The sequence below is a fragment of the Oncorhynchus nerka genome, linkage group LG10, assembly GCF_034236695.1.
Source record: "Oncorhynchus nerka isolate Pitt River linkage group LG10, Oner_Uvic_2.0, whole genome shotgun sequence".
NCBI lineage: Eukaryota > Metazoa > Chordata > Actinopteri > Salmoniformes > Salmonidae > Oncorhynchus > Oncorhynchus nerka.
The window spans coordinates 17,970,939-17,997,634 of record NC_088405.1 but is presented as its reverse complement, the minus strand read 5'-3'; the positions used below and the strand labels follow the sequence as shown (position 1 = coordinate 17,997,634).

Genomic DNA, 26,696 nt, shown 5'->3' with positions numbered 1-26,696 from the left:
AACGACAGTGAAAGGAAGGGGCCTACTGACTTGGTCCCAGTATATCAGGTACAAGGTGCCTCACCAGACTGGGCCTAGCATTAGTTCTGACTGACTAGGGCTCAATAGCTTCACAACTCACCAAATAATGGTAGGAGTAATAATACTGTGTCTTAGTTTCCTCTTCTCATGAGCAGTGATTCCTCCCTTCTTTGTCAGATGTTCTAGACTTGTGTAGACATGCTACATTATATCCACTGAGCTGCCATGGGCGATGACGGATGAGTTTCCTGAAAGCTTTGCAGATGTCACAGATGATGAGAGCCTGGCTCAACGTTTTAAATCCCTCTATGCCTTTTCATTCACAGCTTAGATAACCAACTATGGTTTGGCGTCAATGTTCCATCTATCCATCTATTTATATGTCTTACTCTATGTTTTCAGGATGGGAATATGGCCAGCAGATGTCTCTTCTCCATCCAGACCTCATCAGCCCACCCATTATAAACTCCTCCATCAGCTTTATGACATGAAGAATCCTACAGATACATAGGATAAACCAGACTGACTGAAAGACCATTCTGGCTGAAAATACTCCCTCAGAGATGTTTCACTCAGCAGACCGGAGCTCAGTACTCCTGTGGAATCACATATCTATCCCATAATGAGTAATGGGAAAGTAACCTGTTTCATAGTCCCGCTGAAGGAATGTTTCCATGATAAATGTATCGAGAAGAGATTGTTTCAACGTTTCATCAATGAAAGAACACATTGTGAAAAGGTTGTGGTAATGTTAGTTACCCTACTGACATTGTGTCAACGTTAACTCAATGAAAGAGAACAGTGTTATTAAAAGGATGTGTTAAGGTTATCTCTGTGAAAGAGATCATTGTGTAAAGGTTGTGTTAATGTTGTGTCAATGTTACCTCGATGAAGGACCTCATGGAGAAGAGGTTGGCCAGCATGGTGGAGAGGCCCTGGGCCAGACAGCTCTGAGCTATGAAGCCAGCCTTCAGCTCTGCTAGACAGATAGCATCATCCCCTTCCTTCCAGTTCCAGCTAGGAATGTTGAGCAGGTGAGCCTACACACACACACACACACACACACACACACACACACACACACACACACACACACACACACACACACACACACACGTGTTTGAACCATGGTTATTATTATGTGCATCGTTGCAGATAGAGTAGGAGTGATGTGCTGACCCACCTTGTTATGGTATTGTAACATCTGAGTGATAATTCGTATCTTGGGGGAATAGTTCTTGATAGAGATGACCCTACAAATTCAAAAAATTTTAACATATACAGTATACACAGTCCTTTCTCCAGATTTTCATCATCATCATCATCATTATTACCTCATGATGTTGGAGGCGTCTTCAGCATCGGGATCTGGACAGTACTTATTAGCCAGAATCAGACAGGCGTCTGCTGACTCAATCTATACAGGGAACGATGACGGGTTACAGATAGAGAATACACACCAGAAACCCTCTCACCTTCAAATATTACAGCGTTTCAACCCCAGATTGACCTTCCTCAGTTCAAATATTACAATGTTTCAACCCTGGATTCATCTTCCTCAGGTCAAATATTACAACGTTTCAACCCTGGATTCATCTTCCTCAGGTCAAATATTACAACGTTTCAACCCTGGATTCATCTTCCTCAGGTCAAATATTACAACGTTTCAACCCTGGATTCATCTTCCTCAGGTCAAATATTACAACGTTTCAACCCTGGATTCATCTTCCTCAGGTCAAATTTACAACGTTTCAACCCTGGATTCATCTTCCTCAGGTCAAATATTACAGCGTTTCAACCCTGGATTCATTTCAGGTCAAATATTACAACGTTTCAACCCTGGATTCATCTTCCTCAGGTCAAATATTACAACGTTTCAACCCTGGATTCATCTTCCTCAGGTCAAATATTACAACGTTTCAACCCTGGATTCATCTTCCTCAGGTCAAATATTACAACGTTTCATCTTCCTCAGTTCAAATATTACAATGTTTCAACCCTGGATTCATCTTCCTCAGGTCAAATATTACAACGTTTCAACCCTGGATTCATCTTCCTCAGGTCAAATATTACAACGTTTCAACCCTGGATTCATCTTCCTCAGGTCAAATATTACAATGTTTCAACCCTGGATTCATCTTCCTCAGGTCAAACATCACAACATTTCAACCCCAGATTGACCTTCCTCAGGTCAAATATTACAACGTTTCAACCCCAGATTGACCTTCCTCAGGTCAAACATCACAACGTTTCAACCCCAGATTGACCTTCCTCAGGTCAAATATCACAACGTTTCAACCCCAGATTGACCTTCCTCAGGTCATAGCAAAGATCCAATTTGGATCGAAACGTTGTCACTCTTACATGGTGGTATGAGGAGTATTGGTCTTTTTCCCTGTTGTGTTTTTCATGCACAGCCTTTCACCCTGTAACTACATAATAGTGGAATATGATGCACAACAGCAGTACATGCTAGTACAGTACCTTCACTCTGGCCAGATCGTGAGGGTTGAGAACAGAACCCTGGTAGAACTCTACCTGGGTAAAGTGGCGTTTGAACAAGGCTTCCAGCTCAAGATTAGGGGAAATACTACAGGAACACACAGGGGGGGGGGGGACAAACAGAGAGAGAGGGGAGAGAGAGAGAGAGGGGAGAGAGAGAGAGAGGGGAGAGAGAGGAGAGAGAGAGCGGGGGGAGGCAGAGTTAGGACACAAATACAAGTTGCAATTTGAAGTTTACTCATGAGAGAAAGAACAATTTCCTATGCTTTAAGTTGACATTATTTTGTGTTTAATTACGCTGTGTAATGGTTCAAAGTGAGGTAGTGAAAACATTCACTTACTTATGGAGAAAAACAATTTCTACATTGACATCATCCCTGTCCTTGTGTAGGAAGTCTTTGAGGAAGTTGGAGACACTTTCGAGTGTAATATGACCACAAACCACAATGTGCCTGGAGAAGGGGGGGAGAAATCAATTTGAACGAGGCAACATAAATCACAACCAACACTGGCACGCCTCGAAAAGATCAAACATCATTCAAAGCACTCACAACTCTAATTCCCAATAAAAACTATTTTGTGTCAGACAAATGTCTTTTGAAAACTGGCCATGACTTTTAGTGTTTTTTTTTCTTCAGTAAAAGCAATCCCCACAAAAGTGAACACTGTATTTAATTTGTATTTTTTTAGGGGTGGGGGTAAATCTGACATGGCATGTGAAATGAAAACCCTGAGCTTTGAACCACTTTAAAGTGACCTCAAATATAATCACACAGTACACTTTCTGGTTTTAATTGTCATCAGTTCTCAATAAGGAAACCGTCCCCTTGTGCCAAACTGACCCTCTGAGAGCCGAATACATGTTGACAAAGACATGTACATCAATACGCGCACGTGTTCATACACGGCATTACTAAAAGCCTTCTAAAGTGATTTCTTGGTCTGGGGCTGACAGGACCTCTAAACAGGCCTTGTTGACGTGTGGATGGCAGGATACTGTGTTTCAGTGGACTTGAGTTCTATGCTAGACAGAGAGCACTGCTGAATTCAGGAGGAGGATAGATTCGGACAGATAGGGGATTGCCGGGGTCGTGACCTTGTTAGTCCCATGGTTCCACTCTGGGCTTCAGTGTCAGACGGTGATGATTCACTCCAGAGAGAAGATCTCAAATAGAGAGGGTTCCACAGTAACACTCAAAGGAGCTGCACTCATACCGGAGTAGATTTGAGTCAGTTGGGACAGAGATGCTGCTCCTATTCTCTCATATATATAATTTTATGTAACCTTTATTTAACTAGGCAAGTCCGATAAGAACAAATTCTTCTTTACAATGACGGCCAAACCCGGACGATGCTGGGCCAATTGTGCGCCGCCCTATGGGACTCGGTTGTGATACAGCCTGGATTCTAACCAGGGTGTCTGTAGTGACGACTCTAGCACTGAGATACAGTACTTTAGACCGCTGTTCGCCTCGGGAGCCCCTAACAAGCCTGTTCAGGTGACTCAAAATATGATTGTATTTCTGTTGTCCAGCTCAAAGCAGAGATAATTGCAAGCTGCCCAGGGGTGGGTTTCCTAAAGCCTTCAGAGCGGAGTCGTTCCACCAATCAGCTGCATTTTGAGATGTGTAACTTGGTGTATTAAAACTTTTGATTTCACCAAATTTGTACATTCTGTCATTAAGAGCACATGTTCAACTTAATAAAACATGTGTTATCCCATCTCAATAGGTCATAGAAATGACTATAGTACGTGCCTGTTAAGTGCCAAATAAAGTAACAGGGTTGACCGTAACAGGGTTGAAAACGTCATCTTAAATCAACCATAAACCCCTGTGTGACAAGGGGAATGGAAGCTTGTTGTGTGAAACAGGGAGGGGCCATTGGACGCAAGTTTCATATTAACACGGCTAGCCTGTCTATGGGTCACAGTGTGGTTTCTACCACAAAACACCAGAAAATGGCCAAACAGAGTAGAACCAGCTCAAGTGCTTTTACACTATGATTTGTTAATTACATGTTCAATATTTCTTCAAAATATATATATTTAAAAATTAATCGTTTCACTGTATTAAAACAAGAGTTCAGTTCACTTAACAGGGTTGACCTTAAGGGACAGCTATTTTTTCCTTAAAATTAAATCACATTAAATAGATGATAATTTTCAGAAATAACTATAGCTTTGCAATGGTGGTGAAAACTTTGATAAATGTTGGGTTGAAGCGGCTAAAATCGTCCTCAAAGTCACAGAGGGTGCACAGAGGGTCCACAGAGGGGGCACAGAGGGTGCACAGAGGGTGCACAGAGGGGGCACAGAGGGTGCACAGAGGGGGCACAGAGGGGGCACAGAGGGGGCACAGAGGGTGCACAGAGGGGGCACAGAGGGGGCACAGAGGGTGCACAGAGGGGGCACAGAGGGTCCACAGAGGGGGCACAGAGGGGCACAGAGGGTGCACAGAGGGTGCACAGAGGGGCACAGAGGGTCCACAGAGGGGGCACAGAGGGTGCACAGAGGGTGCACAGAGGGGGCACAGAGGGGGCACAGAGTGGGCACAGAGGGGGCACAGAGGGTGCACAGAGGGGGCACAGAGGGTGCACAGAGGGTGCACAGAGGGTGCACAGAGGGGGCACAGAGGGTGCACAGAGGGTGCACAGAGGGGCACAGAGGGTGCACAGAGGGGGCACAGAGGGTGCACAGAGGGGGCACAGAGGGTGCACAGAGGGGGCACGTCAAAATGCTGAATCTTGGCACTTTAGCAAGTCTTTATTTATATTACAAATCTGATTTCTTGAATTCTCAATGTGGTCTATATTAAAGGGCACTTCATTGAATAGAAAAGGCTTTTAAAATTATATATTGGTGCCCAATTTAAACTAAAAATATCAAAGGGACAAAAGGCACTCTTTTCGTGGAACGACCCAGCTAAAGTATTAGGTTGAAACTCTACATAATTAAACTAATCCGGATGATTAAAGACAGTTTTAACCATTCATCTTTACCAACAGTCTCATATGTACTTGTAGGCAAAACTAACTCAACGTCATCAAGCCAGCATTCGAAGGCAAACCGCAAATAAAGAGAAACCCAAACATACTCTCGTTGACTCCAGCCTCTAGTCATCCAGGGGATTACATTGGACACAGAGACGGGTCAGCTACCCTAATTGCCCTACAAAGACCTGTAAGACAATGTGTGCAATGGCTAGCATAGCTAGCTATATGCTAAAGAGATGTGGGGCAGTTAGTAGCCAAACACACAGACAGCCTGACTCACTGAAGAGCTGTAGTTTGGTCTGTTCACTTTACAAGACCTAACTCAATCTGTTCTAACCAGAGATTGGAACCATTTTTTTTTTTTCAGTTCCACTGTTCCGAACAGCAAAATAAAGTTCTGAACCGGTTTGAACCCCAAAACAGTAATGGTTAATATTTTTTCTTTCTGTTCCTTTCTAAACCTCTAAAATCTTAAAAAAAAAAAAAAAAATTTTTTTAAAGTACTTCACCAATCAGTGCTGGAGCGGGCAAGCTGAAGCTGTTAACATGCATTGGACGTGAGTTGCGAGAGAGGTTGGAAGAGGACGCTTGGCTTGAAGAGTATTATCTGAATTAGGCCCACAGAACTCTACCTACAGAGGAGTTGCTTCTATGAAGGAACTTTGAACTTCCGGGAGTTGGCTTAATGAGCTAGCTAGATAACAAGCTTGTGTGTGCAGATCGGCACCAGAATTTAAATAAAAACACATCTTACCTTTTTGTAGTTCATAAATCCAATGTGAAATGTGATTGCTATAGTATCCTTAACTAGCATTGAAATAGATAACCCATTCTTCTCTAATTCAAAATCTCTCTCCTTAATTTCTGAATCCCGCTTCTAATGTCAGTAGACTACAGAAGCCAATGCTTCGAATCGGGAGGGCCAGGTAGCCTACACATGAACACACACTCACAAAGATTTTCAGCTGGCAGGCAGACACTGGAATACATTTTTGAGTGATATAGTGAGAGCTTTGCATTGGCTTTGCATGCCCCGGAACGTATATTAACGTTATTATCCAGTTTCCATTCATTTTAAAATAATGGTTCTGTTCCGGAACAGTATAGATCACTTTTGTTCTTGGTTCTGATTCTGTTCCTCAATACATTTTGGTTCTGTTCCAACCAGTTCCAACTCCTGGTTCTACCACACTCTGATCCAAGCCCATGTTCTCATACTGGGAGAAGATGAGACCATTAGATCATACATTAACTCCCGTTGTATATGAGGACTCAACTGTAACAGAGTGTGAGTGAATATGTGTGAATATGAATAGTAAATACGTCTGTATCAGTTGGTGATGAAGTCCAGTCCAGATGATTGTGACCAAGTGCCATTGAAGCACATTAAGGAGCAGACTGAGGTGGACAAAGGTCAGAGAGTAGACAATCTGGTGGACATAACATGATGAAAACACATGGCATGGTAGCCATTGAACAAAATATAATGATCTTTACAGATCTGCCCATCATCACTTTAAGCATTTAAAAGAGCAGTGATTGATTGCATGGTGGGCCCTGGCCTGGCAATCCAGTGATGGAATGAGGCTGCAAAGCTCTGTCTGGTGATATCAGATGATGAGCAGAGGTCTTAGTGAGGAGCCTGCAGCAGTTGGCAGAAGATGATGTGTTTCATTCAGGGAGACAAAAACATCGGTCATGTTTTCCTACTTCCAATGTCCAGATGTCATCTTCAGAGGCTGAATAAATGGGATTTGTGCAGCGTAGTGTCTGGCTTTTTTTGTGCCTTTGCATTAAGAGAACACCCACACACACAGGCGTGGGCACAAACACAGCTCATCTCAGACATTTCTTCTCCATGAATATATTAGTTATCAGTGGAGCTTGACAGATTTTTTTAAGCGGAACAATTGTTGGGAGTATAAACGATTCAGTTGACTTCATTAAAGGACGGACAGACCACTGATGATTACCCCTATTGGTGTGCCAGGGCTAGCATTCAAGACCACACCACAGTATCCAAGTCAAGGAAGGTATTTAGCTTCATATTTAAAGGAGTGGTACGGATACATAATTCAACAATTAGATGTTTTTTTTTATTGTCATACACCAGCTAGGCAAAGTGATATGTGTTGTTTTACAGGGTCAGCCATAGAAGTAAGTCCCACAAGATTTTCCCCCTTGACAGTTCTGTTATTCAAACCAGCAACCTTTCGGTTACTGGCCCAACGCTCTAACCGCTAGGCTACCTGACGGAAAAAATACAACTTCCTTTAAACGTATTCAACCCTGGACTCCTCAATGAAACATCACACTCAAAAAACTAAAGTTGGGTGTACAATCACGGTGGCACAAGAACATAAATGAGGAAATATTACACACAAATACCAAGCGCCGGAATAAAAGGTGCACATCATCACACCAAAATGCACAAGGGAAGTCTGAGAACGTCCATTACAGACCATGCAGGATATCAACATAACAAACCATATCATCAGGAACACATGAAATGCTTCACCACAGCAAAGACAGCTCAAACACCAGCAGAGGTCACACCATTACTATCACTCTGATCCTTAGGCTGGTACTGTAAGACGCAGAAGGAAAGGCAACAAAACACCATCTTTTTGTGTTTTCCACTCAACTGTGGCCTATTTTGTTTCAACTAATGGAACGTGGTGTAGCATAAAAAACACCATTTGCCACAGAAAGCAGATATATTTTGATGCTATCTAACCTGAATACTGGAGAGCGTATATACTGTATACTGTAATGTTATTCATGAAGGTAACGACATGTTCAGTGTCACATTAATTGGGCTATTTATATATGTTAATACATATATACATATACACTAGAGGGAGCCAGCTGTACATATTATATAATATGTGTGACAGGGATGAGAGTCTCCAAGTCTCCACATCACAGGCTGCTGGCCCTCACAGGCCCTCATAGAACACATTCAGAGTACTGCAGGGTTCAGCCAGGGTTTAGGCCAGTTTCCACACCAGCCCCTCTGTTTAAGTGGGGACTAACGGAAACCACAGAGCCGTTATGAAAATCACAGAGCCCTAATGAGAACCACAAGGTGGGTGCAGCGTTAGCGTTTTCCTTCCTCAAAAAGTGTACTCTCGAGAGGAAACCATTATGACAAATGTGTTTGTATATGTGTCATGATCTATAGTATACATATCCAATATGAACATATGCATACAGTATTTAACATAATAACACACAGATCCTGATGCCTCTGTGATTGGCTGGCTGAAGTGAGGGCCTGATTACTACCGTATGCATGTACATTAAAGCCAGAGAAAAGGAGAAGTGGAGGGGGAGAAAGAGAGAGAAAAATAGAGGAGAGGGTAAAAAGAGAGAGACAGGGAGAGAGAGGGCAAGAAATGGGTTAAGGGGGAAAGAGGGAGTGTGTGTGAAAGGGGGAGTGAGGGAGAGGTGGAACGAGGGGGAGTCGGCAGTTTTGACAAACCCTTCTCTCATTACCCCGTCAGTGAATGGAGACGCAGGGCGCCAGACAAACATAACATCTCATCAATCGTGTCTCACTGATGTGGAAACAGCTTCAAACAAAGACTGCTTTCTAATAGCTCTCTCTACTGTGGAATGTTAATATGCATGGGTCACTGACAGCCCTGCGTGACCATGCAGAGAGGGAGGAAGGGGGTGGGAAGAGAGAGAGATGAAGGGGGAGAATGAAGAGAAAGAGGGAGAAAAAGAAAGACAGAAGGGAAAATGGTAAGATAGAAAATATTATGAAGGTGAAATAGAAAAGAGATGCAGGAAGTCTCTCTATCCTGCTGAGCTAAACTATGAGGAGCAGTGAGGTTAGTCTGTGTCTAACTATGAGGTTAGTCTGTGTCTAACTATGAGGAGCAGTGAGGTTAGTCTGTGTCTAACTATGAGGTTAGTCTGTGTCTAACTATGAGGTTAGTCTGTGTCTAACTATGAGGAGCAGTGAGGTTAGTCTGTGTCTAACTATGAGGAGCAGTGAGGTTAGTCTGTGTCTAACTATGAGGAGCAGTGAGGTTAGTCTGTGTCTAACTATGAGGAGCAGTGAGGTTAGTCTGTGTCTAACTATGAGGAGCAGTGAGGTTAGTCTGTGTCTAACTATGAGGAGCAGTGAGGTTAGTCTGTGTCTAACTATGAGGAGCAGTGAGTTTAGTCTGTGTCTAACTATGAGGAGCAGTGAGGTTAGTCTGTGTCTAACTATGAGGTTAGTCTGTGTCTAACTATGAGGAGCAGTGAGTTTAGTCTGTGTCTAACTATGAGGTTAGTCTGTGTCTAACTATGAGGAGCAGTGAGTTTAGTCTGTGTCTAACTATGAGGAGCAGTGAGGTTAGTCTGTGTCTAACTATGAGGAGCAGTGAGGTTAGTCTGTGTCTAACTATGAGGAGCAGTGAGGTTAGTCTGTGTCTAACTGTGTGAGGAGCAGTGAGGTTAGTCTGTGTCTAACTATGAGGAGCAGTGAGGTTAGTCTGTGTCTAACTATGAGGAGCAGTGAGGTTAGTCTGTGTCTGTGTCTAACTATGAGGAGCAGTGAGGTTAGTCTGTGTCTAACTATGAGGAGCAGTGAGGTTAGTCTGTGTCTAACTATGAGGAGCAGTGAGGTTAGTCTGTGTCTAACTATGAGGAGCAGTGAGGTTAGTCTGTGTCTAACTATGAGGAGCAGTGAGGTTAGTCTGTGTCTAACTATGAGGAGCAGTGAGGTTAGTCTGTGTCTAACTATGAGGAGGAGCAGTGAGTTTAGTCTGTGTCTAACTATGAGGAGCAGTGAGGTTAGTCTGTGTCTAACTATGAACTATGAGGAGCAGTGAGGAGCAGGGTTAGTCTGTGTCTAACTATGAGGAGCAGTGAGTTTAGTCTGTGTCTAACTATGAGGTTAGTCTGTGTCTAACTATGAGGGAGCAGTGAGTTTAGTCTGTGTCTAACTATGAGGGAGCAGTGAGGTTAGTCTGTGTCTAACTATGAGGAGCAGTGAGGTTAGTCTGTGTCTAACTATGAGGAGCAGTGAGGTTAGTCTGTGTCTAACTATGAGGTGTCTAGCAGTGAGGTTAGTCTGTGTCTAACTATGAGGAGCAGTGAGGTTAGTCTGTGTCTAACTATGAGGAGCAGTGAGTCTGTAGTCTGTGTCTAACTATGAGGAGCAGTGAGGAGTCTGTGTCTAACTATGAGGTTAGTCTGTGTCTAACTATGAGGAGCAGTGAGGTTTAGTCTGTGTCTAACTATGAGGAGCAGTGAGGTTAGTCTGTGATGAGGAGCAGTGAGGTTAGTCTGTGTCTAACTATGAGGAGCAGTGAGGTTAGTCTGTGTCTAACTATGAGGAGCAGTGAGGTTAGTCTGTGTCTAACTATGAGGAGCAGTGAGGTTAGTCTGTGTCTAACTATGAGGAGCAGTGAGGTTAGTCTGTGTCTAACTATGAGGAGCAGTGAGGTTAGTCTGTGTCTAACTATGAGGTTGAGGTTAGTCTGTGTCTAACTATGAGGTGAGTTTAGTCTGTGTCTAACTATGAGGTTAGTCTGTGTCTAACTATGAGGAGCAGTGAGGTTAGTCTGTGTCTAACTATGAGGAGCAGTGAGGTTAGTCTGTGTCTAACTATGAGGAGCAGTGAGGTTAGTCTGTGTCTAACTATGAGGAGCAGTGAGGTTAGTCTGTGTCGAACTATGAGGAGCAGTGAGGTTAGTCTGTGTCTAACTATGAGGAGCAGTGAGGTTAGTCTGTGTCTAACTATGAGGTTAGTCTGTGTCTAACTATGAGGTTAGTCTGTGTCTAACTGTGAGGAGCAGTGAGGTTAGTCTGTGTCTAACTATGAGAAGCAGTGAGGTTAGTCTGTGTCTAACTATGAGGAGGTGAGGTTAGTCTGTGTCTAACTATGAGGAGCAGTGAGAGTTTAGTCTGTGTCTAACTATGAGGAGCAGTGAGGTTAGTCTGTGTCTAACTATGAGGTTAGTCTGTCTGTGTCTAACTATGAGGAGCAGTGAGGTTAGTCTGTGTCTAACTATGAGGTTAGTCTGTGTCTAACTATGAGGAGCAGTGAGGTTAGTCTGTGTCTAACTATGAGGTTAGTCTGTGTCTAACTATGAGGAGCAGTGAGGTTAGTCTGTGTCTAACTATGAGGTTAGTCTGTGTCTAACTGTGAGGAGCAACTATGAGGTTAGTCTGTGTCTAACTATGAGGAGCAGTGAGGTTAGTCTGTGTCTAACTATGAGGAGCAGTGAGGTTAGTCTGTGTCTAACTATGAGGAGCAGTGAGGTTAGTCTGTGTCTAACTATGAGGAGCAGTGAGGTTAGTCTGTGTTTAACTATGAGGAGCAGTGAGGTTAGTCTGTGTCTAACTATGAGGTTAGTCTGTGTCTAACTGTGAGGAGCAGTGAGGTTAGTCTGTGTCTAACTATGAGGAGCAGTGAGGTTAGTCTGTGTCTAACTATGAGGAGCAGTGAGGTTAGTCTGTGTCTAACTATGAGGAGCAGTGAGGTTAGTCTGTGTCTAACTATGAGGAGCAGTGAGGTTAGTCTGTGTCTAACTATGAGGAGTCTGTGAACTATGAGGTTAGTCTGTGTCTAACTATGAGGAGCAGTGAGGTTAGTCTGTGTCTAACTATGAGGAGCAGTGAGGTTAGTCTGTGTCTAACTGTGAGGAGCAGTGAGGTTAGTCTGTGTCTAACTATGAGGTTAGTCTGTGTCTAACTATGAGGAGCAGTGAGGTTAGTCTAACTATCTGTGTCTAACTATGAGGAGCAGTGAGGTTAGTCTGTGTCTAACTATGAGGAGCAGTGAGGTTAGTCTGTGTCTAACTATGAGGAGCAGTGAGGTTAGTCTGTGTCTAACTATGAGGAGCAGTGAGGTTAGTCTGTGTCTAACTATGAGGAGCAGTGAGGTTAGTCTGTGTCTAACTATGAGGTTAGTCTGTGTCTAACTATGAGGAGCAGTGAGGTTAGTCTGTGTCTAACTATGAGGAGCAGTGAGGTTAGTCTGTGTCTAACTGTGAGGAGCAGTGAGGTTAGTCTGTGTCTAACTATGAGGTTAGTCTGTGTCTAACTATGAGGAGCAGTGAGGTTAGTCTGTGTCTAACTATGAGGTTAGTCTGTGTCTAACTATGAGGTTAGTCTATGTCTAACTATGAGGAGCAGTGAGGTTAGTCTGTGTCTAACTATGAGGAGCATTGAGGTTAGTCTGTGTCTAACTATGAGGAGCAGTGAGGTTAGTCTGTGTCTAACTATAAGGAGCAGTGAGGTTAGTCTGTGTCTAACTATGAGGAGCAGTGAGGTTAGTCTGTGTCTAACTATGAGGAGCAGTGAGGTTAGTCTGTGTCTAACTATGAGGTTAGTCTGTGTCTAACTATGAGGAGCAGTGAGGTTAGTCTGTGTCTAACTATGAGGTTAGTCTGTGTCTAACTATGAGGAGCAGTGAGGTTAGTCTGTGTCTAACTATGAGGAGCAGTGAGGTTAGTCTGTGTCTAACTATGAGGAGCAGTGAGGTTAGTCTGTGTCTAACTATAATGAGGTTAGTCTGTGTCTAACTATGAGGAGCAGTGAGGTTAGTCTGTGTCTAACTGAGGAGCAGTGAGGTTAGTCTGTGTCTAACAGTGATGAGGGCAGTGAGGTTAGTCTGTGTCTAACTATAAGGAGCAGTGAGGTTAGTCTGTGTCTAACTATGAGGAGAAGTGAGGTTAGTCTGTGTCTAACTATGAGGAGCAGTGAGGTTAGTCTGTGTCTAACTGTGAGGAGCAGTGAGGTTAGTCTGTGTCTAACTATGAGGAGCAGTGAGGTTAGTCTGTGTCTAACTATAAGGAGCAGTGAGGTTAGTCTGTGTCTAACTATGAGGAGCAGTGAGGTTAGTCTGTGTCTAACTATGAGGAGCAGTGAGGTTAGTCTGTGTCTAACTATGAGGAGCAGTGAGGTTAGTCTGTGTCTAACTATGAGGTTAGTCTGTGTCTAACTATGAGGAGCAGTGAGGTTAGTCTGTGTCTAACTATGAGGTTAGTCTGTGTCTAACTATGAGGAGCAGTGAGGTTAGTCTGTGTCTAACTATGAGGAGCAGTGAGGTTAGTCTGTGTCTAACTATGAGGAGCAGTGAGGTTAGTCTGTGTCTAACTATGAGGAGCAGTGAGGTTAGTCTGTGTCTAACTATGAGGAGCAGTGAGGTTAGTCTGTGTCTAACTATGAGGAGCAGTGAGGTTAGTCTGTGTCTAACTATGAGGAGCAGTGAGGTTAGTCTGTGTCTAACTATGAGGTTAGTCTGTGTCTAACTATGAGGAGCAGTGAGATTAGTCTGTGTCTAACTATGAGGTCTGTGTCTAACTATGAGGAGCAGTGAGTTAGTCTGTGTCTAACTATGAGGAGCAGTGAGGTTAGTCTGTGTCTAACTATGAGGAGCAGTGAGGTTAGTCTGTGTCTAACTATGAGGAGCAGTGAGGTTAGTCTGTGTCTAACTATGAGGAGCAGTGAGGTTAGTCTGTGTCTAACTATGAGGAGCAGTGAGGTTAGTCTGTGTCTAACTATGAGAGGAGGTTAGTCTGTGTCTAACTATGAGGAGCAGTGAGGTTAGTCTGTGTCTAACTATGAGGAGCAGTGAGGTTAGTCTGTGTCTAACTATGAGGAGCAGTGAGGTTAGTCTGTGTCTAACTATGAGGAGCAGTGAGGTGAGGTTAGTCTGTGTCTAACTATGAGGAGCAGTGAGGTTAGTCTGTGTCTAACAGTGAGGTTAGTCTGTGTCTAACTATGAGGAGCAGTGAGGTTAGTCTGTGTCTAACTATGAGGTTAGTCTGTGTCTAACTAACTGAGGTTAGTCTGTGTCTAACTATGAGGAGCAGTGAGGTTAGTCTGTGTCTAACTATGAGGAGCATGAGGTTAGTCTGTGTCTAACTGATTAGAGGAGCAGTGAGGTTAGTCTGTGTCTAACTGTGTCTAACTATGAGGAGCAGTGAGGTTAGTCTGTGTCTAACTATGAGGAGCAGTGAGGTTAGTCTGTGTCTAACTATGAGGAGCAGTGAGGTTAGTCTGTGTCTAACTATGAGGTTAGTCTGTGTCTAACTATGAGGAGCAGTGAGGTTAGTCTGTGTCTAACTGTGTCTATGAGGAGCAGTGAGGTTAGTCTGTGTCTAACTATGAGGTTAGTCTGTGTCTAACTATGAGGAGCAGTGAGGTTAGTCTGTGTCTAACTATGAGGAGCAGTGAGGTTAGTCTGTGTCTAACTGTGAGGAGCAGTGAGGTTAGTCTGTGTCTAACTATGAGGTTAGTCTGTGTCTAACTATGAGGAGCAGTGAGGTTAGTCTGTGTCTAACTAACTGAGGAGCAGTGAGGTTAGTCTGTGTCTAACTATGAGGTGAGGAGCAGTAGTCTGTGTCTAACTAGTCTGTGTCTAACTATGGGAGCAGTGAGGTTAGTCTGTGTCTAACTATGAGGTTAGTCTGTGTCTAACTATGAGGAGCAGTGAGGTTAGTCTGTGTCTAACTATGAGGTTAGTCTGTGTCAGTGAGGTAGTCTGTGTCTAACTGTGAGGAGCAGTGAGGTTAGTCTGTGTCTAACTATGAGGAGCATGAGGGTTAGTCTGTGTCTAACTATGAGGTTAGTCTGTGTCAGGGGATTTGTCTATGAGGAGCAGTGAGGTTAGTCTGTGTCTAACTATGAGGAGCAGTGAGGTTAGTCTGTGTCTAACTATGAGGAGCAGTGAGGTTAGTCTGTGTCTAACTATGAGGAGCAGTGAGGTTAGTCTGTGTCTAACTATGAGGAGAGGAGCAGTGAGGTTAGTCTGTGTCTAACTATGAGGGGAGCAGTGAGGTTAGTCTGTGTCTAACTATGAGGAGCAGTGAGGTTAGTCTGTGTCTAACTATGAGGAGCAGTGAGGTTAGTCTGTGTCTAACTATGAGGAGCAGTGAGATTAGTCTGTGTCTAACTATGAGGAGCAGTGAGGTTAGTCTGTGTCTAACTATGAGGAGCAGTGAGGTTAGTCTGTGTCTAACTATGAGGAGCAGTGAGGTTAGTCTGTGTCTAACTATGAGGAGCAGTGAGGTTAGTCTGTGTCTAACTATGAGGAGCAGTGAGGTTAGTCTGTGTCTAACTATGAGGAGCAGTGAGGTTAGTCTGTGTCTAACTATGAGGTTAGTCTGTGTCTAACTATGAGGAGCAGTGAGGTTAGTCTGTGTCTAACTATGAGGTTAGTCTGTGTCTAACTATGAGGAGCAGTGAGGTTAGTCTGTGTCTAACTATGAGGAGCAGTGAGGTCTGTGTCTAACTATGAGGAGCAGTGAGGTTAGTCTGTGTCTAACTATGAGGAGCAGTGAGGTTAGTCTGTCTAACTATGAGGAGCAGTGAGGTTAGTCTGTGTCTAACTATGAGGTTAGTCTGTGTCTAACTATGAGGAGCAGTGAGGTTAGTCTGTGTCTAACTATGAGGAGCAGTGAGGTTAGTCTGTGTCTAACTATGAGGTTAGTCTGTGTCTAACTATGAGGAGCAGTGAGGTTAGTCTGTGTCTAACTATGAGGAGCAGTGAGGTTAGTCTGTGTCTAACTGTGAGGAGCAGTGAGGTTAGTCTGTGTCTAACTATGAGGTTAGTCTGTGTCTAACTATGAGGAGCAGTGAGGTTAGTCTGTGTCTAACTATGAGGTTAGTCTGTGTCTAACTATGAGGTTAGTCTGTGTCTAACTGTGAGGAGCAGTGAGGTTAGTCTGTGTCTAACTATGAGGTTAGTCTGTGTCTAACTATGAGGAGCAGTGAGGTTAGTCTGTGTCTAACTATGAGGTTAGTCTGTGTCTAACTGTGAGGAGCAGTGAGGTTAGTCTGTGTCTAACTATGAGGAGCAGTGAGGTTAGTCTGTGTCTAACTATGAGGAGCAGTGAGGTTAGTCTGTGTCTAACTATAAGGAGCAGTGAGGTTAGTCTGTGTCTAACTATGAGGTTAGTCTGTGTCTAACTGTGAGGAGCAGTGAGGTTAGTCTGTGTCTAACTATGAGAAGCAGTGAGTTTAGTCTGTGTCTAACTATGAGGAGCAGTGAGGTTAGTCTGTGTCTAACTATGAGGAGCAGTGAGGTTAGTATGTGTCTAACTATGAGGCTAGTTAGTCCATGTGCTGTGATGAGCTGTTGAGCCAGTGAAGATTGAGCCACAGAACCAGGGATTCAGCCACAATACACACACTGCACACACACACAACACACTGTGTTCTGAACGTCCACACACACACACAAAAACACCACAACCTCTGGCCAACACAACTACTGCCACACAAACCAAACGACAGGACACCAAAAACCAAGCGGGCAAAGCAAGCCAAGAGCAATCGCGAGCCTCCAATGAGAGCGAGGCATCCAGCATTCAGGGTGTAGGAGCTGACTGAAGATCAGGGCCAGAGTCATGTCGAGCAGAGGTGATGCGGCTGGCGGTGACAAGACAGGAAGTTTAGCTTTTTGTACAGTTTGCCATGGGAACCATGAAACGTGAAAAAGCCAATGGAGGGGAGCTCAGGTCACAGAGATCATGCAGATAAATTATGCAAATAAATACAAATAAAAAGCATGTCTCATGCGGAGTAACTCAAGCAAAATGAAAGCAAGAAAAGAATATCCTGTAATGTCATTGAGATTGATGATGCTTCTAAAAGAATATCCTGTAATGTCATTGAGATTGATGATGCTTCTAAAAGAATATCCTGTAATGTCATTCAGATTGATGATGCTTCTAAAATAATATCTTGTAATGTCATTGAGATTGATGATGCTTCTAAAAGACCACCAATAATAATGCAGTTGAGGATTATATTTTTTTCTATTTTCTTGTGAAGCAGAAACGTGTATTTTTTTTTTACAGCAGATAGTAGGGGTTTCATGACTAGTTATTTTACAATGATGTATCATCATGATCCCGATTCGTCCTTATAGTGAGAGCACAATTGGAGGAATGTCATTGGACGGTTTCAGAATTAAGAGGTAGGACAACACATATTAATACCATAGGTCTACAATGTAGTCATGAAAGCTCTAGTTTTAATTAATTAAGATGCAGCACATAGGATGTTTCAAAGTAAAAAATAAAAAACAAAAGCACAAGGATGGACTTCAGGTGAGCACTGAGTGAGCGACAGACAGAGAGAGAGAGAGAGAGACAGAGAGAGAGATTAGATAAGAGAGACAGGGACAGAAAGAGAGAAAATTGAGAGTAAAGTGACATGGACATGTGTCCTTATGGCCAAGGTCTCCAGTCACGCAGTGTGACTACAGTAATGGAAATTTGGTGAATCAACCCCCCATACCATTCTAAACCTGAGGGGGGTGCACTCGAGTCACACAAACACACCTTGTCTGGATTTGGACTTACTTTCTGCCTCGTGTTGAGTTATAACTCCCTCCGTATTTCTTCCGATTAAGGATGAGAGCAGCAATTTCTGGCACGTAGCGAGCAAACATGGCCTACATGCATGAAACAGAAAAAAGAAAAGGGCATGCAGAAAGGGTTCTACCTCGTACAAGGAAAGACAGCAGAACCTTCCGGAAAATACTTACTTTCTCCCATTAACCGCACTATAGGAACCACCATATTTCTTGCGGTTTCCTATTAACTCTATGATTTCAGGGACGTAGCTGGCAAACATGGCCTAAGGAGAAGATAGGAGACACAAGAAGAGACTAAAGAAGACACTAGGCCATAGAGGGGGTGGAGGGGGAGCCGTCTAGCGGGCGCTTAAATCCAAACAGAGTTCTGGGTGGAGACAAAAATAGTTCTTAAGATATCAGATATCAAATAAATGTGCAAATACTGAAAAACTGGGGGGATGTTAGTGTCCAGAAGTTTCTCTTGTAGTTCTCACTCAGCATTGACACTTTAAAGAAGAGAACAAACTTAGAGATGTGTTGCCCAATCAATGTTTTAAAAAAATAATTTTGGGGTAAAATCAAAAGAAAATATTTTTATTAAGAAAACCCCAGTTTTTAAGGGTCATGGGTTTTGGGAAGAAAAAATAAAAAGTGTAAATATCGCCACAGCTGACCAACAGCGGTCGATCTGAAATAGCATCCGAAATATCTGAAAGTGGCAAAGAGAAGAGGGGGGAAAAAAACCTATGTGCCATGTTTTGTCCAACAAACACCAATGATGTGGCAGGTTGATTTGAGCAGGCCGGCCTGATGGTCCACAGCTGCAAAACACATTAAGACTCATTTGGAGGGCAGTGGGAATGAGCTGGATGCATTTGGCAAAGTGTTGCAGCCTGCTGTCCTGAAGTACAGTACTTCTATTTTCCTGCCTATGTCAATGTCAATATCATGCTAGCACTGTTTACTTATTTTTGATGACTGTTTAGCGGTTGAGCGCTTTGCTAGCCATTTAGCTACCCAGTATCTGTTTAGCTATTTGCAAAACGTTGAGCGGTTTGCTTACTATTTAGCTATTCACAAACCGTTGATCCATTCGCTAACTGAATAGCTTTTCAAACCTTTGAGCCGTTTGCTAACTATATCTATTCAAACCTTTGAGCCGTTTGCTAACTATATCTATTCAAACCTTTGAGCCGTTTGCTAACTATATCTATTCAAACCTTTGAGTCGTTTGCTAACTATATCTATTCAAACCTTTGAGCCGTTTGCTAACTATATCTATTCAAACCTTTGAGCCGTTTGCTAACTATATCTATTCAAACCCTTGAGCCGTTTGCTAGCTATTCAAAGCTTTGAGCTGTTTTCTAACTGTATAGCTATTCAAACCTTTGAGCCGTTCGCTAACTGTATATCTATTCAAACTTTGAGCCGTTTGCTAAATGTATAGATACCCACTAACTGTTGAGCTGTTTGCTAACTGTATAGATACCCACTAACTGTTGAGCTGTTTGCTAACAGTTGAGCTATCCACTAACTGTTGAGCTGTTTGCTAACAGTTGAGCTATCCACTAACTGTTGAGCTGTTTGCTAACCATTTAGCTATCCACTAACTCTTGAGCTGTTTGCTAACCATTTAGCTATCCACTAACTGTTGAGATGTTTGCTAACCATTTAGCTATTCTCTAACTGTTGAGATGTTTGCTAACCGTTTAGCTATCCACTAACTGTTGAGCTATTTGCTAACCGTTTAGCTATCCATTAATTGTTGAGCTGTTTGCTAACCATTTAGCTATCCATTAATTGTTGAGCTGTTTGCTAACCGTATAGAAGCAGACCTGCTGCTGCTAACCCTGAATGGCCTTTAGACATAGTACCACACTTCCTTTATTTTATTACATCTCTATGACGACCACATGGCACACTCTCAAACAGCTGGGGGGATGGTCATCATCTACCTGATCATATGAGAAGGATGGTGTTATAGAATAATAGTCCAAACTAACGGACATGGGTTTAGCTGCAGTGAGACCCTTTTCCTCTAGGGGGTGCTGGTCTGACTGTGGTTAAATGTCAGGGGCGAAAAAGAGCTGCAGTCGCTATGGTAACACTCAGGCTGGCCTAGGCCTGGTCTTCCTGCCACTGTGTTTGTTGGAATAGTGGGGAGGGACACGAGAGGAAGGGTGTAGTCCTGAGATCGCAGACTGCTTTAAGAAGAACGGCAACAACAACATTATCAGGCCGCAGGTGTAGAACATTATCTTATAACTACTCTTCAGACCAATACAACCCACACGCTATAGGAAGGGGGACAAGGGGAGAAACTACAGTACCCAGATACAGACAAATAACATTGATAGTAGTGTAAGCAGGGAGGCACACTGTACATATCTAAATAGGTAAGCTTAACAGTACTATATAAACAATCCTAAACTATCATTAAGCTACATTTCAAAATACTTCACAGGTAATAATGTTGACAAAGACATTGAAGTCTAAAGTATCGTTTAGTGATTTTTCTGTCTGGTTTAACACTTATATGGTGTGAAGATGGAGACAGGCAGGTTGAGGGTGGGGTGGGGGGGGGGGGGGTTGGGAGGAGGAGATAGAAAAATGTTGTTTTACCAAACCCCCGAGGATGAAGAAGACCATGAACAGGCGTCCCAGGGTGGTTTTTGCATAGACGTCCCCGTAGCCCACTGTTGACATAGTGACCATGAGCAAGTAGACACATTCCCAATAGGAAAGTGACTGGGAATTTTGGAAGTTTTCCCAAGGATCCCCTGAGTTTTCCACCTAGAAACGGGAGCGGGAAGGAGATTTGAACAGGGTAGAATGTCAGTCAGAAGCAAAAACGTTGGGAGGATTTTTATCACAACCTCTGAAGCAGGTTCTAAAGGTTCATCCTATCACCAACATGGTCTTAAGAGTCAATCAAACCAGCATTGCAGAGTATATATACACAGTAGCCAACAAACATGTCTTCCCGCGGATTAATACATTTCCTGTGTGGTTGAGGATGCTGTAACACTACCGAGTACCTCCTCCACTGTCGTGCATCCAGTTCGGAACGACTGAACTGAACACGACATGGTTCTGACACTTAGGGCAGCAGTTTGCAAACAAAGGCCCTGCATACGACCTTCTCAATACAAGTTTGATTGAACCTGGTGAACTGATGTGCTTTCATTCTAATCTGATAAGCAGGATTTCTGGAACCTTAATATTGATCTAATGCTGCCATCTAGTGCCAGGAGGTTAGCGGTATTCACCTGCATGTTCTAATGCTGTATTGGTTGGTGTGTTACTGTACTGTTGGTTGAGCCATTGATATAAGTGTACTGACAACTTGAGCCAGCTGTTTGTAAGAAATAACAGAAAAAGTGAAAAAAGGTCAGATTTGATTAAATGATCTGTAGTTTTACTAATAAAAAGGACAGACATTGATCTGTAGTTCTAATGATTGATTAAAGCGCCCCTAACTCTTCATCATCACATGGAAACACCCTCTATTGGCCGGTCCGAAGGCAATCCCTAGCCCCCTCCACTCGGGTGGCAGCACATCTGAACCGGGTAGGTGGGGGCTACACGAAGACGGCGCCCACCTAGCCTTTTTAACTAACGTGCTGATTCTCAAATCAAGCCCCGGCCCCTACCCCCTAGGCCCTGCTGTGGATCTGAGAAGATCGTATAGGTTTAAGCAACATGGTAAATTGCTGCTTCACCTTGCCTTCAGATAGGCTGGGAATTTCCATATAGTTGCGGGCACTGAAAATTTTGTATTTTGGTACTGGCAGAACTATTGCCACAATGGGTGTGCAACAAAGTGCTCTAGGGTATCCCAGCGATGGTTTGTCACAAAAACACCTGTAGAGCAGTGCAGGGTTTAAACTAAATTAAATCTAACTTTTTAGTGCACACAACTGTATTCAATTAGTTCTGTATTGTTGACATACCAATCCGATCGTTTCGAACTTACAGGAGTGCCCAGGGGGTAGGGGGTAGGGGTTGGTCTGGAACCCTTCAGCACTCCAGATCTGCCACACATCCAGGGGGAAGGGAGGAGCTAGAGGTTGTTTTCGGACCAAGCGTTAGGAGTTCTAACCTCCCTTACTCCCCCTGTAGCCCAGCCCCCCCGCCCGGCCACTTACCAAATGTATGAATCCGGCAGCTGTTAGCCATGTGCTTATGAAGATGGAACACAGGTTCACCAGCTTGATGGAATTGCTGGGTAGAATAAGAACCATAAAAATCTCTCAAAGAGATCCAGACCAGGTAAGGGTGACAGAAAGAGAATAATGTAATGGGAGAGGTTCATCTACTGGGTCTGAGGTGGTGAGGCTAGAAAACACCAGGTTTAGGTTGTAAAGTACAGCACTGTCCTGTACATGTCCTCTCCGCTCCTGTCATTATTTTATCATTACGTCAAGTTCTGTCTTTATGTCTGGCATTGTATCCCTGTAAGATACAAAAGAAAATGTCTTTAAGTATTATAAAAATTAAATAAAATTTAAAGACGTGCTATTCTGTTCTCTTTCTCTACGCCAGGAAATGAATGGGACTGTGGGTCTCTAGGGGGTGGGATCAGGTCAAAAACAAAAATGCACCCAAACAAACATAAAATGAATTAAGCTGAAAGGGATTTACTCTATTGAACTGCTAAGGCACATTATGTCATGACAGCTTTTGTGGAATGCTGTTGCCAGCACTCTACCCATCATCTTGTGTTGTTTTTCCTACATATAGTCAACAGCTACCGCGGTGTCTGTTCTTGCCCTGCTGTAATAGGGAACGTGTCATGCTTTAGTTCAGGATCTGTCTACATTCATCACATACTCTCCTCTTTCACTTTCTATCTCTCTCCCTCCCTCTCTCCCTATCTCCCTATCTCTCCTTTACCTACGTTAGTGCTGAACCACAGAAAGAGAGGATCACTGTACATTACTCAACGACTCTGTGTTTACAGTGGCAACAGTCCAGCAAGGAGAGAAGAGGCACGCTGGGCCAAACAGTCATCTAGCCTCAGTGACACTTTACTGGACAGTCCTGCTATTTACCCAGCCACATGGGAAAATAGAAGTTAAATTACATAGTCATTACATAACAATTTCAGAAGACATGAGTGAGATTCATTGGAGCTACTATACAATGTGTCCTGTGTGGCTCAGTTGGGACAGCATGGTGCTTGCAAAACTATGGTTGTGGGTTCGATTCCCATGGTGGACCAGTATGAAAAAGCACAAAATGCACTGCAATCACTACTGCAAGTTGCTCTGGATAAGAATGTCTGCTAAATAGCAAAAATGTACATGTAAAATTTGTTTCAGGTGCTTGAATGAAATCATTTGTAAAAGTGATGTTGTTACCACTTAAGTTCAAATATCTAAGTCTGGAACAGGACTGTAAAATAAAGTGTCACCACAGCGTCTAGACAAAGAGCAAACCTGAGCCGAGCTTCTATGTCAGATGGATTCTGGAGATAGTTGGTGTTTTGGCGGTAGTCCAATGAAAGCCCTAATACTTACCTTGTTTTTAAGATATTCAAAAACTGTAAAATCTCAGAGAACTGTATCAATCTCAAGGCTCTCAGGAATCTTAAACCTGAGAGAGAGAGAGAGAGAGAGAGAGAGAGAGAGAGAGACAGACAGACAGACAGAGAGAGAGAGAGAGAGACAGACAGACAGACAGAGAGAGAGAGAGATATTAATTAATGTTAATCATCATACATACTATAAAACAATGGTGTTTTACGACATCACACATCCAACATCACACAAGAGCTGACCATAGAAATGACAATAGAAATGACATTACAATACTGGACAGAACAAGAACACCTGAGAAAGTCCATGTTAGTCAAAAGATTGTCAATATATCACCAAAATATTTAGTATTTAGTATGAAATCTCGTGTGGGCAGTGCCCAGAATTGACCTGCACAGCAAGAAATGAAAACTTTGAGTGTATTCAAGATTTTTTTTAAAGTTTGTAATTTCCAATTTAAAATGTCAAACTTCATTTGCCCTAACGAAAAATGTATCAACCCCTACAAAAAATGTCCATAAATTTCAATCTTGCTGTAGCAAACTGGCTCAAATTAAGATCCTACATCTGTACGTTAATCATACATACAGTACTGTATTCTTCATATATACATACAGTGCCTTGCGAAAGTATACGGCCCCCTTGAACTTTGCGACCTTTTGCCACATTTCAGGCTTCAAACATAAAGATATAAAACTGTATTTTTTTGTGAAGAATCAACAACAAGTGGGACACAATCATGAAGTGGAACGACATTTATTGGATATTTCAAACTTTTTTAACAAATCAAAAACTGAAAAATTGGGCGTGCAAAATTATTCAGCCCCTTTACTTTCAGTACAGCAAACTCTCTCCAGAAGTTCAGTGAGGATCTCTGAATGATCCAATGTTGACCTAAATGACTAATGATGATAAATACAATCCACCTGTGTGTAATCAAGTCTCCGTATAAATGCACCTGCACTGTGATAGTCTCAGAGGTCCGTTAAAAGCGCAGAGAGCATCATGAAGAACAAGGAACACACCAGGCAGGTCCGAGATACTGTTGTGAAGAAGTTTAAAACCGGATCTGGATACAAAAAGATTTCCCAAGCTTTAAACATCCCAAAGAGCACTGTGCAAGCGATAATATTGAAATGGAAGGAGTATCAGACCACTGCAAATCTACCAAGACCTGGCCGTCCCTCTAAACTTTCAGCTCATACAAGGAGAAGACTGATCAGAGATGCAGCCAAGAGGCCCATGATCACTCTGGATGAACTGCAGAGATCTACAGCTGAGGTGGGAGACTCTGTCCATAGGACAACAATCTGGCCTTTATGGAAGAGTGGCAAGAAGAAAGCCATTTGTTAAAGATATCCATAAAAAGTGTTGTTTAAAGTTTGCCACAAGCCACCTGGGAGACACACCAAACATGTGGAAGAAGGTGCTCTGGTCAGATGAAACCAAAATTGAACCTTTTGGCAACAATGCAAAACGTTATGTTTGGCGTAAAAGCAACACAGCTCATCACCCTAAACACACCATCCCCACTGTCAAACATGGTGGTGGCAGCATCATGGTTTGGGCCTGCTTTTCTTCAGCAGGGACAGGGAAGATGGTTAAAATTGATGGGAAGATGGATGGTGCCAAATACAGGACCATTCTGGAAGAAAACCTGATGGAGTCTGCAAAAGACCTGAGACTGGGACGGAGATTTGTCTTCCAACAAGACAATGATCCAAAACATAAAGCAAAATCTACAATGGAATGGTTCAAAAATAAACATATCCAGGTGTTAGAATGGCCAAGTCAAAGTCCAGACCTGAATCCAATCGAGAATCTGTGGAAAGAACTGAAAACTGCTGTTCACAAATGCTCTCCATCCAACCTCACTGAGCTCGAGCTGTTTTGCAAGGAGGAATGGGAAAAAATTTCAGTCTCTCGATGTGCAAAACTGAAAGAGACATACCCCAAGCGACTTACAGCTGTAATCGCAGCAACAGGTGGCGCTATAAAGTATTAACTTAAGGGGGCTGAATAATTTTGCACGCCCAATTTTTCAGTTTTTGATTTGTTAAAAAAGTTTGAAATATCCAATAAATGTCGTTCCACTTCATGATTGTGTCCCACTTGTTGTTGTTTCTTCACAAAAAAATACAGTTTTATATCTTTATGTTTGAAGCCTGAAATGTGGCAAAAGGTCGCAAAGTTCAAGGGGGCCGAATACTTTCGCAAGGCACTGTACATTACCGTTCAAAAGTGTGTGGTCACTTAGAAATGTCCTTGTTTTTGAAAGAAAAGCAACATTCTTTGTCAATTAAAATAACATGAAATTGATCAATAGTACAATAGTCATTTACAACATTAACAATGTCTACACTGTATTCCTGATATATGTTATTTTAATGGTCAAAAAAGTAGCTTTTCTTTCAAAACAAGGACATTTCTAAGCGACCCCAAACTTTTGAACGGCAATGTACAGTAGATATACATTGTGATTTGTAGCCTCTAAGGTGGCTATATTAGGAACACCTGCTCTTTCCATGACAGACTGACCAGGTGAATCCAGGTGAAAGCTATGATCCCTTATTGATGTCACTTGTTAAATCCACTTCAATCAGTATAGATGAAGGGGAGGAGACAGGTTAAAGAAGGATTTTTAAGCCTTGAGACAATTGAAACATGGATTGTGTACATGTGCCATTCAGAGGGTGAATGGGCAATACAAAACATTTAAGTACCTTTGAAAGGGTATGGTAATAGGTGCCTGGCGCACTGGTTTGAATCAAGAACTGCAACGCAGCTGAGTTTTTTACACTCAACAGTATCCCGTGTTTATCAAGAATGGTCCACCACTTAAAGGACATCCAGCCAAGTTGGCAACTGTGGGAAGCATTGGAGTCAAAATGGGCCAGCATCCCTGTGGAAAGCTTTCAACACCTTGTAGAGTCCATTCCCCGATGAATTGAGGCTGTTCTGAGGGTGAATGGAAAGGGGGGGAGGGGCGAGTTTGTGCCCTACATGTGTATCTGTCAGATTCCAAAATGAGCTCACCCAGAGATTAGAGACACAATGCAACACCTGCCTCAATATCAGTTTACACCAATATATTCCCTGCTCTGATTCACCATGTGTGAATGGATGGATGGAATCATTCACACCAGTAGTGACTTAGGTTAACAGAGAAGGGCAGGCCGATGTTGACCAGATTAACTTTGAAACATTTCCTTGAAGTCTAATCTCTCATGGACACACTGTACATACGTAACATGGTGTCGTAGCATCTGACCATTTGGACAAATTACGATTTTACAAAGGTTTGCATCCTCCGAATATTAGAA

The 26,696-nt window shown here is 42.9% G+C and overlaps 1 protein-coding gene across 1 annotated transcript in view; it reads right to left on the bottom strand.

Annotated features, from left to right (window-relative positions):
- The window catches only part of LOC115119311 (calcium-activated potassium channel subunit alpha-1a-like), a 374,301-nt gene that overhangs the window by 84,855 nt on the left and 262,750 nt on the right, over nt 1-26,696 (bottom strand). Inside the window, exons 6-14 of the mRNA XM_065023097.1 lie at nt 23,356-23,431; nt 21,982-22,057; nt 20,456-20,626; nt 18,023-18,114; nt 2,865-2,975; nt 2,506-2,611; nt 1,356-1,438; nt 1,205-1,274; nt 906-1,061 (exon numbers count right to left, since the gene is read on the bottom strand). Of these exons, the coding sequence (XP_064879169.1) occupies nt 906-1,061; nt 1,205-1,274; nt 1,356-1,438; nt 2,506-2,611; nt 2,865-2,975; nt 18,023-18,114; nt 20,456-20,626; nt 21,982-22,057; nt 23,356-23,431 (941 nt within the window). The remainder of the gene's footprint in view (nt 1-905; nt 1,062-1,204; nt 1,275-1,355; nt 1,439-2,505; nt 2,612-2,864; nt 2,976-18,022; nt 18,115-20,455; nt 20,627-21,981; nt 22,058-23,355; nt 23,432-26,696) is intronic.